Source organism: Camellia sinensis, chromosome 8, assembly GCF_055761805.1.
Source record: "Camellia sinensis isolate YWXY chromosome 8, ASM5576180v1, whole genome shotgun sequence".
NCBI classification, from domain to species: Eukaryota; Viridiplantae; Streptophyta; class Magnoliopsida; order Ericales; family Theaceae; genus Camellia; species Camellia sinensis.
Genome location: NC_138968.1, coordinates 123,621,659 through 123,639,289, shown reverse-complemented (window position 1 = coordinate 123,639,289; position 17,631 = coordinate 123,621,659). Strand labels below are relative to the sequence as shown.

Genomic DNA, 17,631 nt, shown 5'->3' with positions numbered 1-17,631 from the left:
ATCACTTTCTAATCATATCAAATAGGAATTTCTAGAGGAAAAACTATGGCAGTAGAATGTTACATATGGAGTATAATGTTAGACAAGCAAGTAGCAGAAAGTGCACAAGGATCTAAACATAGCTAAAATCATCCATATAATCTACAAAGGAGAATTTGAAACAAGACATTGGACATCACTTCTCTCTCCTTCCATGACTTGCTTCAAACAAGACATGAGCTCTTCTCTAATCACAACCCCTTTCCCATCCTCCTTAGCTCTCACACCAACCTCCCATATCTCGTCTATAAACTTAGCATTGGTCAACAACCGGTCCAACCATTTGGGTACCCCAACCATTAGACATCAAATTTTATTTGTCCGTCAAACCCATAAAACTAAAATCAAACCAATTTTGGACATGAAGAACAACATAATTTCATAGAAATCAAACAATTCAATCAAGCTCATTTATGAAATCAACACAAAATTAAACTAAAAAAATCATATAAACCCTAGATAAAGTGTGAGAGATGGGGAAATAGGGGAAGGGAGAGAGAGAGAGAGAGAGAGAGAGAGAGAGAGATGGCTCGAGAGAGAGAGAGAGTCATAGAGTTTCTTTGTCCATCAAACCCATAAAACTAAAATCAAACCAATTTTGGACATGAAGAATAACATAATTTCATAGACATCAAACAATTCAACCAAATCCATTTACAAAATTATAGCCCGACTTTCCGCTCTCCTTTCGGAAGATGACTAGCCTCTATAGTTTGGACTCCACTTGTGGTTATAAATCTGATTTCACAAAGTGCAATGTGAAACAGTGAAAACATAAAAGAGTCCAAATCTGGCAATTCTTTTAGAAAATGATGTTTGAATCAAATGCCAAAAATGAACTGCTTTGCCAGATTTCAGAGTTGCCACCTAAATATTTTTGGGAAATTTAGGAAACCCAAGACTCGTGCCAAAGGCTATTAGTCCATCATCACCAAAGTGTCTCGACTCGACAACTTAGGTACAAGAGGGGAAGGTCATGAATTCAGCACCCCACTCTCCTAATCAAAGATCGACATTTACTAATTATGATCTGTTTCTTATTTACATTATATGCTCTTGTTCCGATTTATTAGTTACATTACTATGTGATGCGCACACAAGGTACAGACTAGTTTGCGAGAATTGGAACACTTAATCTCATGTTTTGTTTTGAAATTGTTTTGTGAATTTGCCACTTAAAAAAAGTGGGCTAAAATGGACATTAATCAAGCCATCCCAGTTCAAGCAACTAGCCTTCATCCACAAGCATTCAAACAGTTATATCACTTAAGCACTTAGCCTCATGGTATTCATACTTTGATATGGCAACACAAACATTCGATGTAAGATGCTAAAACATAAAATTTCTTACCTAGCACTCCGAGCCAAAACAAAGCAAAATAATTAGAAAAATATGCATGTTCCTAATTAATGCAATATGACTAATGCAACTCGCACATTATGTGTTTTTATAGACTCGGTTGTGAGCATGGCATATGATTCCATTCAAGACATGCGAGAGAGCACAAATTCAAGTAATGAATTTTAAACATTTGATATCGGGTTCGCATGATGAGCCGAACCTTGGATGCATGTAAGACAATGGATGCAAAGCATAAGAATGCTAATGAAACGTGATGTCCTCTACTAACCATCATAAGCAAGTAAGCAAAAGGGAGAAAGACATGGGGTTGGAAGACATACAACTCATTACAACATTGCTCCCGTGCAAGAGGGTGCGAATCAAAGTCTGAATGTCTGAATTAAACTACTTATTACAAAACTAAATGAATAAATAAGCGAGGCTAATTAACTAGCTAACTATGCTATTACAACAAGGATAACCACAATAAACGAACTCGTTGTTTAAACTAATTAACTACAATAATTACAAAGGGACAATAATAATAATTACAACATTTAATAATTTGTGAGACTAATTATAATAAATAATATTCAATTAATTACAACAACGATCATAATGTAAGCGAGGATGCACAAGGATTGCATGCATTCACATGCACAATGTTCAAGAACAGCTCTGTTTACCCTAGGCTTGCTCTGTTTCACCTCAGCCACTACCTTCTGTTTTCTGCAAAAATGCACTATCAACCAAACATTCAAGACTAGCCAGCCCTCAATGAAGCCCGGCCGAGCGTAAAGAAGATCGGTCGTGCCTCAATGTCATGAAAAATTCTGTTTTGTGCTCTGAAGTGAAAATAGTGCAGACAGAGTGTTCTAAACTCTGTTTGTCCCTTCTACTCTTCTCTCTCATGGTAAGCCTCAAGAGAAGAATGAAGTCATTTCCAAAACCATCAATGAGCAAATTGATTGCTTGATGAGTTAGGGCATGATTTTGGACAAAAATTAATGAATGTAATAAACAACAACCACCCCTCCCTCTTATCATAAAGTAAACTCAAAGAAAAAGGTAGAGATGCTTCAAGGTTCATCAAAACATCATGAGTTGACGTATGATGACCCTTGACACGATGGACTCGGCATAACATCCGGCCGAACCCAAGCAATATGACTCATTTTCTTTATGTGGGTTGGTTCATTTTAAATCAATTTTCTTAGATCTTTCCATTCTTTAGTCTATTAAGTCCAAGGTAATGATTGCATCCACTAAATGAGAAGCGTGTCAAACGAGAAGTGATTCTCAACATGAAAGAGAGACTATGCCGTTCGCAATGAACCTCCATAGAGATTAAGCCATTAAGCATAGATCTCTAGCTCATGTTTTGAACAACCATCAACTAGTTGAAACAACTCTCAAATGAAAGAAATGGATGGTAAGTTGATTATTAAAATGAGGCTCTTAAAACATGGAAATTAAACAAAGAAAGGCCAAGAACAACATGCAACAAGCTATCTATGCGAACTTATGAGACAACAAGCAAACTAATCAAAGCATGAACTAATTAAATAAATTAAATAGCCCCTAATCTACACACACACACACACACACACACACACAAAAACAGTGACTAAAAGCAAGAGAAAGTAAGTAAAAAAAAGTATAGAAAAAGCTATGGCACAAAGCCTAAGGAGGGATGGCTAACCCCTCCACTTTGTACAATTTCAAATCACATATTTCAGCCCCAAAATAGTCCAAGAACAGTCCCAAAATAGCTAAAAAACAATGGCTAAAAGTGTATTTAAAGAACACAAAAAAGATAGACAAAAGCAAGAGATATAAAGCTAGTAAGCAAAATCAAGAATAGATGGCTAACCTGTCACGACCCAAACCCGCCCCTATGGGTTTAGCACCGTAACCGGCCAGTAATCCAAGATTACCGAAGGCCTGCTTAACAGTAATATAGTAAAACAGAGTACAGGGGAATGGCGGAAGCCAAAACAGTAAATAAACAATGTCCAATGAGCTGTGACAGTCTGTATGCCAAAAAGACTTTTCATACACATATATATGAACAGTACAGAACAGTATGTACATATATACAATCATTCAGTTCAAGGACCTAATCCCTATTAAACAGTCCAGTAACAGTCTATACAGTTATACAAAATAGATACAGAGACAAACAGCGAAATTAAAACACCCCTAAGCCATAACTTGACAGGCTCGGAACCTCGCAGTGAGGCACAGTGGTTGGCTTGACAAAACTGGAGCTTACCCCGACGCTTCTAACCACGGTCTGGTGCCTGTATACCTACATATATATATGAGCAGTGAGCTAAAGCCCAGTGAATAACGTAATGCGTAAAGAGGTTAAGAATGAATGTCCTCACAGTAATGAAAATAGTTCGTTAATTCAGTATATCAGTCATTCAGTCATATGTGGTACATCCATTAGCATAACAATACAGTAAACAGTAGGTCTTAAAAGACCGAACAGTAAATGATGGCCATCAATTAGTAAATAGTAGTGGTTCCAACAAGGGAACCGTCAGAGATCTCTGTAACAGTAACAGTAAATAGTAGTTGCTAAGGATGCCACAATACAGTTCAGAATATAGGACATACATTCATTCAATTAACAGTAACAGTTCGGAAACAGTTCAATTGTTCAGAAGATAATCATATTTGAACATATCTTTACACAGTTGTTACTCACAGAGTTCTGGGCTACAGTAACGCTAGAGCGCGTCCCCAGTCGCCAACCCTACACAGTTACAGATTGAACACACACTAAGATACACAGTTGGGAAAGATAGTAACTTAATCCCTAATTTTCCTCGGTGTGTTCTACATCTATATCCTCATTAAGATGTCTTAAACTAGGCCTAAGAATGCCTAGGATGGGATGAGGATGCAAAGACGTATTCAGAAAACATTTTCAGAATTTTCAGAAAACATTTTCAGAATTTTCAGAAAACAGAGGTCCCGCTCGAGCGTAGGTTTACCCGCTCGAGCGAAAATCCAGACAGAGATATACGCTCGAGCGTAGACTTTCACGCTCGAGCGTTCTGAAAAACAGGCCCAAAGTACTGGGTGTGTGAAAATCACGCTCGATGGGCGCTCGATATCCGCTCGAGCGTGAGACACAAGGTCCCGCTCGAGCGTCAATTATTCCGCTCAAGCGGACATCAAAACAGTGCAAGGTACTGGGAGCACGAATTTCCCGCTCGAGTGGGAGTTCAAAATCTGGAATTTCCAGATTTGAACTTCCAAGCACAAACCAAGTTCAAATGCATTCAAACCAATTCCTTTGGGCCCTTTTTCCTGGAAAACATTTGTAAATACTTAGAATAACATGATTCAAAGCTCAATTTGTAAAATCAAGGCCCAAAATGAAGATCAATTCAACTCAATTTGAAACCAATTTGCATGAACATAAATCAAACATAACATGCATGAATTTAAACCATTTCAAAGCTTCAATTTCATGCTCTAATGAGCCAATTCTTCCAAGGACAAGATGAAATCATGGACTTAAACACAATATGAACATGCATGTACCATTTTACCATGAAATCAACTCACAACTCAACAATTCAAACATGCATGCATGAATTAAGCTATAATTCAACATTTTAGAACTAAATTTTGACTTAGCTCCTCAATTAGACATGAACCATGCAAGGACTAGCTCGAATTCAACAATGAGAAGGTGAAATCCTTACCTAAGTCTTGAATTAGAGGTATGGAGGCTCAATGTTGCAAGTTTTCTACAATATCCTCAAGATTCCAAGCAAATCCCTCAAGAACACATCAGTTCTCTCACTCCCTCTCTCTCTCTAGATCGATTTTGTGCTCAAATGAGGCTGAGGAAAAGTTTGTCTAATTGTGTACAAGGCTCAATATGTTGAGGTAGTGGGCCACTAAGGATGACAATGTTGCAATTAAGTCTAAGTTGTGCAATTTATCAATAATTAACCCAATTTAATCGTACCAAATCACATTTTAACTGATTATGCCATAAAATCACATTAATTCCAATGAACACAAATCATCAATCAATTTCAGATTCGGCCGCCGTTAAGGCCTTCAATTCACAATTTAAACACAAAGGCATGAATAGATAATCAAACAGTCAACAGATAGACAATGCATTTTAAACAGATATACTCAATCAATCAGTTTCAGATTTCAGTCAGTCAGTTCAGTACTTCAATCAATTCAGTTACCAATCATAATCAGTCTCAGTTTAGCAGTAATCAGTGGTTAATCGGTAAACAGTGACGAGGGTTGCTACAGTCTCCCCTCCTTAAAAAGAGTTTAGTCCTCTAAACTCGAGTTACCTTCGTTTTGGAAGAAAACATGATTCAGTGGAAACAGTTCAGGATATCTTTTAGCCATGTCATCTTCTCTCTCCCAAGTGGCATACACGCCACTATGGTTTTGCCAGTCAACTTTCACTAGTGGGATCTCTTTGTTTCTCAACTTCTTGATCCGTCTGTTTACAATCTGAATAGGCCGTTCCTCGTAAGTGTAGTTATCACTCAGCACTACACGAGTAGGTTCTATCACGTGGAAAGGATCCCGGAGGTAGTCCCTCAACATAGAAATGTGGAAGACGTTGTGCATATGCTCCATTTCAGGAGGAAGCGCAACTTGATATGCCACCAGATTGATTTTCTCAATAATCTCATATGGTCTAACGTATCTCGGCGCTAACTTGCCTTTGACTCCAAAACGAGTCTGGCCTTTCATCGGTGTCACTTTCACAAACACGTGATCACCCACTTCATATTCTCTATCCCGTCTTTTGACATCAGCATAACTTTTCTGTCTGCTCTGTGCGGTTTTCAGTCTCTGTTGCATCAGTTTCACTTTCTCAATCGTTTCGTATACAATCTCGAGCCCAAACAAAGGCCCATCTCCAACTTCTGCCCAGCAAATCGGAGATCTACATTTTCTGCCATACAATGCCTCGAAAGGCGCCATACCAATACTTGAATGATAACTATTGTTGTAGGCGAATTCAGCCAATGGCAAATGGCTTTCCCAGTTTCCCTGAAAATCAAGGACACACATTCTCAGTAAATCCTCCAGAGTCTGGATGGTCCTTTCTGACTGGCCATCGGTCTGAGGATGATAAGCACTACTCAGTCTCAATTCAATACCCAATGCAGTCTGTAAGCTTTGCTAAAATCTCGATGTAAACTTCGAATCCCTGTCAGAAACAATGGACACAGGCACTCCATGCAGTCTAACAATTTCATCAATATAGAGTATAGCCAATTTGTCCGCATTATAAATTGTCTTAACAGGTAAGAAGTGAGCAGATTTAGTCGGTCTATCAACAATAACCCAAATTGAGTCCATACCTTTACTGGAGCGAGGCAATCCCACAATAAAATCCATGGTGATATGTTCCCATTTCCACTCCGGTATGGGTAAGGGCTGCAATAAGCCTGCGAGTCGTTGATGTTCGGCTTTAACTTGTTGGCAATGAAGACATTTCGATACAAAATCAGCAATTTCTTTCTTCATTCCCAGCCACCAGAAATTCAGTTTCAGGTCTTGGTACATTTTCGTATTCCCCGGATGGATGGAAAATTTTGAATTGTGGACTTCTTGCAGAACTCTTTTTTTCAGTTCAGTATCATTTGGTACACACAGTCTTTCTTAAAATTTCAGTACATTACTTTCAAATTTGAAACCCGATCTTGGTTTAGTTTCCCTTTCTTCGATGATCTTCTTCAAGAAGTCATCCAGTTGTTGTTTCTCTTTAACCTCTTCAATCAGTGCTGGTTGAGCAGAAATAGCAGCTAAGGTTCCACCTTGTTCTCGCAAAACGATTTCAATTTCAGATTTTTCAAGGTCACAAAGCAATTCCTTTTGCCCGGTAAGCAAACAGGCTAAATTTCCAATCGATTTCCGACCCAGTGCATCGGCAACGGTGTTGGCTTTTTCCAGATGGTACAAAATCTATAGGTCATAGTCTTTAATCAGCTCTAGCCATCTCCGCTGTCTCATGTTCAGTTCTTTCTGTGTGAAGAAATATTTCAAACTCTTGTAGTCGGTATATACTTCACATGTTGCCCCATACAGATAGTGACGCCAGATTTTCAGTGCAAATACTACTGCAGCAAGTTCCAGATCATGGGTCGGGTAGTTCTTTTCGTGCGGTCTCAGTTGTCGGGAAGCATAAGCAATAACTCTCCCATTCTGCATTAAAACACATCCCAAACCCTTATGAGAAGCATCACTAAATATAGTAAAACCATCCGTACCTGAAGGTAGGGTAAGAATCGGTGCAGTTACAAGTCGAGTTTTCAACTCCTGGAATGCTGATTCCCTTTGGTCAGTCCAGTCAAAAGATATCCCCTTCTGAGTTAACTGAGTCAACGGTAAGGCAATTTTGGAGAAATCTTTGACAAATCTTCTGTAATACCCGGCTAGTCCCAAAAAGTTTCGGACTTCTGTCACATTTGTTGGTCTAGGCCAATTTACTACAGCTTCAATTTTTTGCGGATCAACAGAAATTCCATCTTTGCTAACAACATGCCCCAAAAACATAACATGATCAAGCCAAAATTCATATTTAGACAGTTTAGCATAAAGTTTCTGTTCTCTTAGGGTCTGTAGGGCAAGTCTCAGATGATGTTCATGTTCTTCTATACCTTTGGAGTAAATCAGTGTATCACCAATGAATACTACAATAAAGTCACCAAGGTATAGTTTAAAGATTCTGTTCATGAGGTCCATAAATGCAACAGGTGCATTGGTAACTCCGAAAGGCATAACTAAAAATTCGTAATGTCCATACCTCATTCGAAAAGCAGTTTTATCAATGTCCTCTGGTTTAACTTTCAACTGATGGTATCCTGATCTGAGGTCGATCTTAGAGAACACTTGAGCACCCTGTAACTGATCAAATAAGTCATCAATACGTGGGAATAGGTATTTATTTTTCACAGTTACCTTGTTCAGTTCACGGTAGTCAATACACAGTCTCAGTGAGCCGTCTTTTTTCTTCACAAATAAAACAGGAGCGCCCCATGGCGAAGTGCTAGACCTGATGAACTTCTTATCTAGCAGTTCTTGCAGTTGCACTTTCAATTCTTTCAGTTCAGTTGGAGCCATTCGGTAAGGAGCTTTAGATACTGGTCATGTTCCCGGAATCACATCAACGGTAAATTCAATCTCCCTGTCAATCAAATCCCTTGGCAGATTATCTGGAAAAACATCTGGGAATTCTTTGACTATAGGAATACTGTTCACATTGCATTATCATCAGTAGATACAGTCAATACAGAACACAGATATCCCTTACACCCCTTTCTAATCAATTTAACAGCTTTCACAGATGAAATCAAATACGGAGAAGGTACTACACCAACCCCATTAAACACAAATTCGGGTAAACCTGGTGGGCGGAAAACTACTTGTTTCGTTACACAGTCTATGGTAGCATGGTATTTCGTTAACCAGTCCATTCCCAATATTACATCAAAATGATCAATGTTCAGGGGCAGTAAGTCAATAAACAAATGTGCATCTCTAACAATAATTTCACAAGTAGGGTACATATATGCACAGGTCATAGATCCCCCAATGGGTGATGATACAGCTAACAGATAATTCATGGGTTCTAATGGTCTATTCAGTTTTCGCGAAAAAGCATGCGACACATATGAATGCATAGACCCCGAATCAATCAGTACATAAGCATTTTGAGTACAAATAGAGAGAACACCTGACACAACGGTCTCGGTATTCTACACGTCTCCCGGTACTAGGGCGAACACTCGGCCCTGCCTCATGGGCTCTTTCCCGGTAGCTTTGGGGTTCGATTTTGGTGCAACAGTTGATGCTGCCACGCTTGGTGCAGCTTTACTATTGGCTTGTGAAGCAGAGGGGCAGTCTTTAACCATGTGGCCCACCTTGCCACACCTGTAACAGGCTCTAGATATTTTGTAACAGACCCCTTTGTGCTTCTTGCCACACTCAGAACAGGGTGGTATGAAACCACTCCCTTGGCTGGGGCTAGTTGTTGACCCCGTATTCTATTTCTTGTTCAATGGGTTATGCTTGCCTTTCTTGAATTTAAAACCGTGCCTTTTACCACGCCATTCAGACGCTGGTGTTTCAGTTTTCAGTGCCTCGATGTTCGATTCAGCCATCAAGGCTCGGTCAAGAACATTTACATAATTCGGTAATTTCAGAACATTTATTCTGTCTAGTATTGCAACATTAAGGCCGCCTTCAAACTTTCTGGCCTTCTTGTAGTCAGTGTCAACCATATGTGGTGCATATCCAGCAAGCTCGGTGAACTTTGTTTCATATTCAGCAACGGACATTGTGTCCTGTCTCAGCTGTTCAAATTCAGTTACTTTTCTGTCCCTAACACACTGAGGGAAGTACTTTTCAAAGAAGGCTCCTTTGAATTGAGCCCAAGTCATAACAGTATTGTCATCACGAATAAGCATCCACCACCTTCTAGCTTCTTCTTGCAAAGTAAAGGTGGCCAATAGCACTTTCTGTGCTTCGGAGCACGAAAAAACCTCAAACAATTTTTCTGTCTCGAGAACCCATGCTTCAGCTTTTAACGGTTCAAGGCCTCCCTGAAAGGATGGCGGTTTCATTTTGCTGAACTTATGGGTGAGAGCAATTATGTCCCCATCATTAACATTCACATTCTGCTCCGGCTGTACCGGAGGAGGAGGTGGGGGCTGTTGATTCTGTTGTTGATCTAGTCTCTCAGTTATTACTTCCATCATTCTTTCCAGCCTTGCCATTCTTGCCTCAGAGGATGAGGATTCAGATTCATTTGCAGTTCTCGCATTATCCATTTCACTATAGGCAGTTATAATACTTATCAACATAGGCTGCCATTTGTTTAAACAGATTATCACATTAGCATATATTCAGTCATGTCATAGCCACACACTTATCATGCTCATGTAATGCCCTAATCGCTTTTCTAGGGCATCCTATAGCTCATTGGGACACGTGTGTGCGGTATAACTCGTGGTAAGTATCACTCTGATACCACTCTGTCATGACCCAAACCCGCCCCTATGGGTTTAGCACCGTAACCAGCCAGTAATCCAAGATTACAGAAGGCCTGCTTAACAGTAATACACTAAAACAGAGTACAGGGGCATGGCGGAAGCCAAAACAGTAAATAAACAATGTCCAATGAACTGTGACAGTCTGTATGCCAAAAAGACTTTTCATACACATATACATGAACAGTACAGAACAGTATGTACATATATACAATCATTCAGTTCAGGGACCTAATCCCTATTAAACAGTCCAGTAACAGTCTATACAGTTATACAAAATAGATACAGAGACAGACGGGGAAATTAAAACACCCCTAAGCCATAACTTGACAGGCTCAGAACCTCGCAGTGAGGCACAGTGGTTGGCTTGACAAAACTGGAGCTTACCCCGATGCTTCTAACCACGGTCTAGTGCCTGTACACCTACATATATATATATATATATGAGCAGTGAGCTAAAGCCCAGTGAATAACGTAATGCGTAAAGAGGTTAAGAATGAATGTCCTCACAGTAATGAAAATAGTTCGTTAATTCAGTATATCAGTCATTCAGTCATATGTGGTACATCCATTAGCATAACAGTACAGTAGGTCTTAAAAGACCGAACCGTAAATGATAGCCATCAATCAGTAAACAGTAGTAGTTCCAACAAGGGAACCGACAGAGATCTCTGTAACAGTAACAGTAAACAGTAGTTGCTAAGGATGCCACAATACAGTTCAGAATATAGGACATACATTCATTCAATTAACAGTTACAGTTCAGAAACAGTTCAATTGTTCAGAAGATAATCATATTTGAACATATCTTTACACAGTTGTTACTCACAGAGTTCTGGGCTACAGTAACGCTAGAGCGCGTCCCCAGTCGCCAACCCTACACAGTTACAGATTGAACACACACTAAGCTACACAGTTGGGAAAGATAGTAACTTAATCCCTAATTTGCCTCGGTGTGTTCTACATCTATATCCTCATTAAGATGTCTTAAACTAGGCCTAAGCATGCCTAGGATGGGATGAGGATGCAAAGACGTATTCAGAAAACATTTTCAGAATTTTCAGAAAACATTTTCAGAATTTTCAGAAAACATTTTCAGAATTTTCAGAAAACAAAGGCCCCGCTCGAGCGTAGGTTTACCCGCTCGAGCGAACATGCAGACAGAGATATACGCTCGAGCGTAGACTTTCACGCTCGAGCGTTCTGAAAAACAGGCCCAAAGTACTGGGTGTGTGAAAATCACGCTCGATGGGCGCTCGATATCCGCTCGAGCGTGAGACACAAGGTCCCGCTCGAGCGTCAATTATTCCGCTCAAGCGGACATCAAAACAGTGCAAGGTACTGGGAGCACGAATTTCCCGCTCGAGCGGGAGTTCAAAATCTGGAATTTCCAGATTTGAACTTCCAAGCTCAAACCAAGTTCAAATGCATTCAAACCAATTCCTTTGGGCCCTTTTTCCTGGAAAACATTTGTAAATACTTAGAATAACATGATTCAAAGCTCAATTTGTAAAATCAAGGCCCAAAATGAAGATCAATTCAACTCAATTTGAAACCAATTTGCATGAACATAAATCAAACATAACATGCATGAATTTAAACCATTTCAAAGCTTCAATTTCATGCTCTAATGAGCCAATTCTTCCAAGGACAAGATGAAATCATGGACTTAAACACAATATGAACATGCATGTAACATTTTACCATGAAATCAACTCACAACTCAACAATTCAAACATGCATGCATGAATTAAGCTATAATTCAACATGTTAGAACTAAATTATGACTTAGCTCCTCAATTAGACATGAACCATGCAAGGACTAGCTCGAATTCAACAATGAGAAGGTGAAATCCTTACCTAAGTCTTGAATTAGAGGTATGGAGGCTCAATGTTGCAAGTTTTCTACAATATCCTCAAGATTCCAAGCAAATCCCTCAAGAACACATCAGTTCTCTCACTCCCTCTCTCTCTCTAGATCGATTTTGTGCTCAAATGAGGCTGAGGAAAAGTTTGTCTAATTGTGTACAAGGCTCAATATGTTGAGGTAGTGGGCCACTAAGGATGACAATGTTGCAATTAAGTCTAAGTTGTGCAATTTATCAATAATTAACCTAATTTAATCGTACTAAATCACATTTTAACTGATTATGCCATAAAATCACATTAATTCCAATGAACACAAATCATCAATCAATTTCAGATTCGGCCGCCGATAAGGCCTTCAATTCGCAATTTAAACACAAAGGCATGAACAGATAATCAAACAGTCAACAGATAGACAATGCATTTTAAACAGATATACTCAATCATTCAGTTTCAGATTTCAGTCAGTCAGTTCAGTACTTCAATTAATTCAGTTACCAATCATAATCAGTCTCAGTTTAGCAGTAATCAGTGGTTAACCGGTAAACAATGACGAGGGTTGTTACATAACCCCTCCACTTTTGAGACTTTTAAACCATGTTTTCCAGCCTTTTTAAGCTCTGAAAATTAACATGAAAACCAAAGAAAATAGTGCAAAACAAAGGGTATGAGCTATGGGATAAGGTGCAAGAAAGGGTTTTAAGCCTCTCTACCTTTGGTAGCTCTTCAACCCCAAGTTCCAACACTTGAAATGGATCCAAAATAGTCTAAAAATAGTGTATAAATCAAGGAAAATAGAGGAAAAGAGTGAGAGAGAAGTAAGGAAGAAGATGCAAAGTTATACCTCTTGCAAAGAGAGATAACTTCTTAGTTAACAAACTTGATTCAAAACACCCTAAAGTTTGTGAAACTTAGGTTGAAATCTTAACAAAAAGCTCCAAAATAAGCTCTAATGGTGTATGTATTGTGTATATATAGTTAAAAGGTGATATGAGGTCAAGAAAGCCTTTGGAAGGAAGATGGTTGTTCTATCAATGCCTAAGCCTCTTGGAAGGTTTTTCTATCCTTAAATCTGAAGTGCAAGGTTCTATTTATAGAGTTTGAGCCAAAAAAATCATAAATATCTTCAAACAAAGATATTTGTTCAATTCCCGCCAACTGTCTGTCTGGCGCCATTGAGACCCGACCAGGCCTCAAAACCCATGGCCAAGCCTAAAATCACATGAATGGGCCTAAAAAGCAACCCAAGAAAAGTTTTCATTGAGGCTCGGCCGGTTCTAAATAGACCCAGTCGGGTCTAAAAGACTACACTTCAGGTCCGACTTCAATCGGGCATATCTCCCTCATCCAGACTTGGTTTTAGGTGATTCGTAAGTCTAAATTGAAGCCCCGGAAGTCTAATTTCCAATGGTGGTAGATTCACATCTAAATTCTAAGTGTGCAAAGACATATGCCTATTTTAGTAAATGTTGCTCATTTCGATCTTTATCGGATTGATGCCTAACTTCTCCGAACTAGTTTTCTTCCCTTCCCTTCTATTTTATTCAACTCAAAACCTATAAATTAGATGTTTTAAAGATTTTTCAAAGCGTTCACCTCCCTTTCATGTATCTCCACTTTGTCCTTACTCGGTTTACCAAAAAGTGCAATGTTTTAAACGAAATGCGAGCCTCAAAACATCGTAGAAGCATTTGGAAAAATATTTTGAAAGGAGAGTTTTAAGGTCTAAAATAGTTTGGCCAAACTGGGGTGCAAGGTTTGGGATTAGAGCTTGAATCCAAATTTCTTCACTGAGAATTCAAAAGATTGCACAGCGTAACTTTCATCATCGGGTGTTTGGAATAAAGCGCCCAAGTCTTAAGGGTGGTCAAAAATGGGGTGTCTACAGAAATCAACACAAAATTAAAATAAAAAAATCATATAAACCCTAGATGAAGTGTGAGAGATGGGGAAATAGGGGAAGGGGTGGAGAGAGAGAGAGAGAGAGAGAGAGAGAGAGACCTAGATCGACAGAAAGGGAGAGGACCGAGAGGAACAGAGAGAGAGGGACAAGAACCTGTGATTTGCGGCAATGGAGGTGGTGATTTACGGTGGTGGCAACGTGTGACGATAAGGTGGTGACCGACGGTGGCCAGCGACGGTGAGGTGGTAACCATCAGTGAGCATGCGTTAGGTTTGGTGTATTGGTGGTCTGTGTGTTTGTGAGACAAAACAAACAAAAGATTTGTGTGAAAGAAAGAGGGAAGGGCGCCAATATTTCCCTCTAAAAAAACTCCCAACCTTTAGCGACTAAATAAAAATTGGTCGGCAAATGCAATCAATAGCAATTAAAAGTTTGTAGTTGTTTGTTTAATGTTGGCTACTAATAATGTTTTTGTCAGCAATAACTACCCATCTACGACTACAGTGTTTTAGTCACTGAAGGTTGTAATAAATAAGCCTATTTTTGGTGACTAAAAGAAATTTTGGTCTACAAAAGGCTGTGTACGCTGACTAAAACCAAAATTAGTAGCCTAAAATGTAAACAAATGTCGATTAAAACTTTTTTAGTCGCCTATTGACATATTTTTAGTGACTAAATATTTTTTTGGTCCTCAATAACTAATATATGGCTACTAAAAAAATTTAGTAGATAAAAATTAAATCATTGCCGACCAACAAGATAATTTTTCAGTAAAGGGCTAACTTTTGGTGACTAAAAATGTTTTAGTAGCCAAAAGTGATCACCAATGGTGCAGATTGTTGTAGTGACTCCTGCAAGTTTAAAATAGAAACAATTAACCAACTTATCTCTTCCTTTAGCCAATAATAATTATTAGAGATGTAAAACATATAAAATAGACAAATGCACCATCTATAAATATAAAAATTAAAAAAAAAATTGCAAAAAGTTTAATAAAATTCATAAGCACTAAGGTGGTTGTGGCAGCAACGGAGAACAACAATTATTACCATTCTGATTTTCATCATTGGGTAATTAAAAGAAAGTGTTCAAGTTTTAAGACCGGTCAAAATGAGTTGTTTACAGTGCCCTAATATATATAACTCTTTTTAGAATACTTAAGCCTATAATTTTTCCGAAAACCATTCAATAATAACCATTAAATGCCATGTTTTGCAAGAATAATGGCTGGTTTGGTTGATAAAAGTTTTTTTTTTTTTTTAAGTGTGATATTTTGAATAGGGGTGAAACAACAATAAATCTCCAATAGTGATATTATAAACTCTTTGGTCTTTCTTTTTTTCTTATAGACCTAAAGGTCTCATTCTAGTGTCAATTACATAAAGGGCCAAGCATAAACGCTCGTGTATTATGTATTGAGAGACAAATGTGAATTTTCTCATAATTTTAAAATTATTAAACATAACACTTCAAAAAAAAAAATCAGTGTACTTTTCTCAAACGTAACACTCCTATATAACACTCCAAAAATATAACATTCCAATATAGCAACACTAAAAAATTCCTTACTGTACGTTTATCAAACGTAACAATGTAAAATTCTGAAAAAAAAACTTCTTAACGTACTTTTTCCAAGCGTAACACTTCAATCAATGTAACATACAAAAATTCCTTAGTATATTTTTCCTAAACGTAACACTATAATGTAACTAAGAGCTTATCTGGGATGTGGGTTGACTTTTTTACTTTTGTGGCTTTTTGGCTATTTTAGCCTGAAACTAAAAAGCTTCGTTTCAAATAGGCTTTTTGGCTTTTTTGACTTTTGTGAGAGAAAAAATGAAATGATTATGTGTTGGATGTAAACATTTTGTCCTATTTGGCTAAAATAGTCTATTTTGTCTTATATGGCTATTTTAGCCCAAATGTTCTTCCCAAACAAGCTCTAAAAAACTCATTAATGCATTTTTCTCAAACGTAACAACATAATATTAAAAAAATAAATAAATAAAATCAAAAAAAAAATTCTTAGTTTATTTTTCTCAAACATAACACTCCAATCAATGTAACACACAAAAAGTCTTTAGTGTACTTTCTTCGAATATAACACACTAAAAAACTCCATAGTGTACTTTTCTCAAATTTAATAATGTAGCATTGCAAAAAAATTTGTTAATATATTTTTTTCAAACATAACACTACATTGCAAAATGCGGCATTCTAATGTAATACTTTAATATAACACCAGAAAATCACATTAATAGAAATGTAGATTTTCACACTCGACAACCAACACTTCGGCTATCTATCTCCCCAAAAACAATCTCACATACCTCACATTTCCATTCCCATGCCAAAAACGTATTAGAAAATTGGAAAAATGGATCACAAAAGGGCATTTACTTAAACTTAAATGGTACTAAATCAAATAAATACAATTTTTCAAAACAAAAAGGGCTAATTGATTCATATGAAAACTCTTAGAATTAAATGGATCAACATTCCCCATATAGGATTTATGAATAGATTTTCCTTTGAATAGAGTATTATTATTCAAGATCAAAAATTAAATTAAATTTTCAAGTCCAGCAATGTAGCCACTACTACAAAAATAGTTAAAGACCAAATTTTGACAAATGAAAATATCTCACTTTTCTTGGAAGTGTGATTAAAAAAAATTAGATTGATATTTTAATCACACTTAATTTGATTGAGTATCACACTTAATTTGATTGAGTGTGATAATATATATTTTTTATGTCACTTTTCAATTAAGTGTGATTATATATATATTTTTTAATCACACATTCTAATTAACATTTGATTATATTTATTTTTTATATCAATTTTCAATTAAGTGCCATTACATATATATATATATATATATATTTCTTTTAATCACACTTTCTAATTAATGTGCGATTATATATACGCTACTACAATAATTAAAGATCACACAGGAGAAAATAAAAACATCTCATTTTTATTAGAAGTGTGATTGTATATATTTTTTCAATTTTATTTTTATATAAAATAATATTCCCAAAATTACAAATATGTGCCATTATTTTGTATCTTTCTCTCTCAATTTTTTTTCTTCACAAACAGGTTCTCACTCTCTCTCTATCTCTCTCTCTCTCTCTCTCTCTCTCTCTCTCTCTCTCGCTCTTGCTCTCTCTCACAGAGTCACTACCATCGCTCATCTCAATGTCTCATAGGACCACAAAGTGTTTGTCAATCTTCTATCGTCGCTCATTGTCACACATCATCACACGGCCACCGCCACTCACCATTCCCTCGACGACCACCACTGCCATTGATATCACCATCGCAAACCAGCATCCATTCTCTTCTTATCTCATAGCACGATGCACCATTGGAGCACTACCCCCAGGTATCTCCTTTATATTTTTCACTCTATG

At 37.6% G+C, this 17,631-nt stretch overlaps 1 protein-coding gene across 3 annotated transcripts in view; it reads left to right on the top strand.

Moving 5' to 3' along the window:
- The first annotated feature begins 17,386 nt into the window (after positions 1-17,386).
- The window catches only part of LOC114286419 (uncharacterized), a 61,164-nt gene continuing 60,919 nt past the window's right edge, over positions 17,387-17,631 (top strand). For all 3 annotated transcript variants that reach the window (XM_082883347.1, XM_082883350.1, XM_082883349.1), the window contains exon 1: positions 17,387-17,603. In XM_082883347.1, coding sequence (XP_082739473.1) covers positions 17,417-17,603 — 187 coding nt within the window. In that variant the 5' untranslated portion in view covers positions 17,387-17,416. The remainder of the gene's footprint in view (positions 17,604-17,631) is intronic.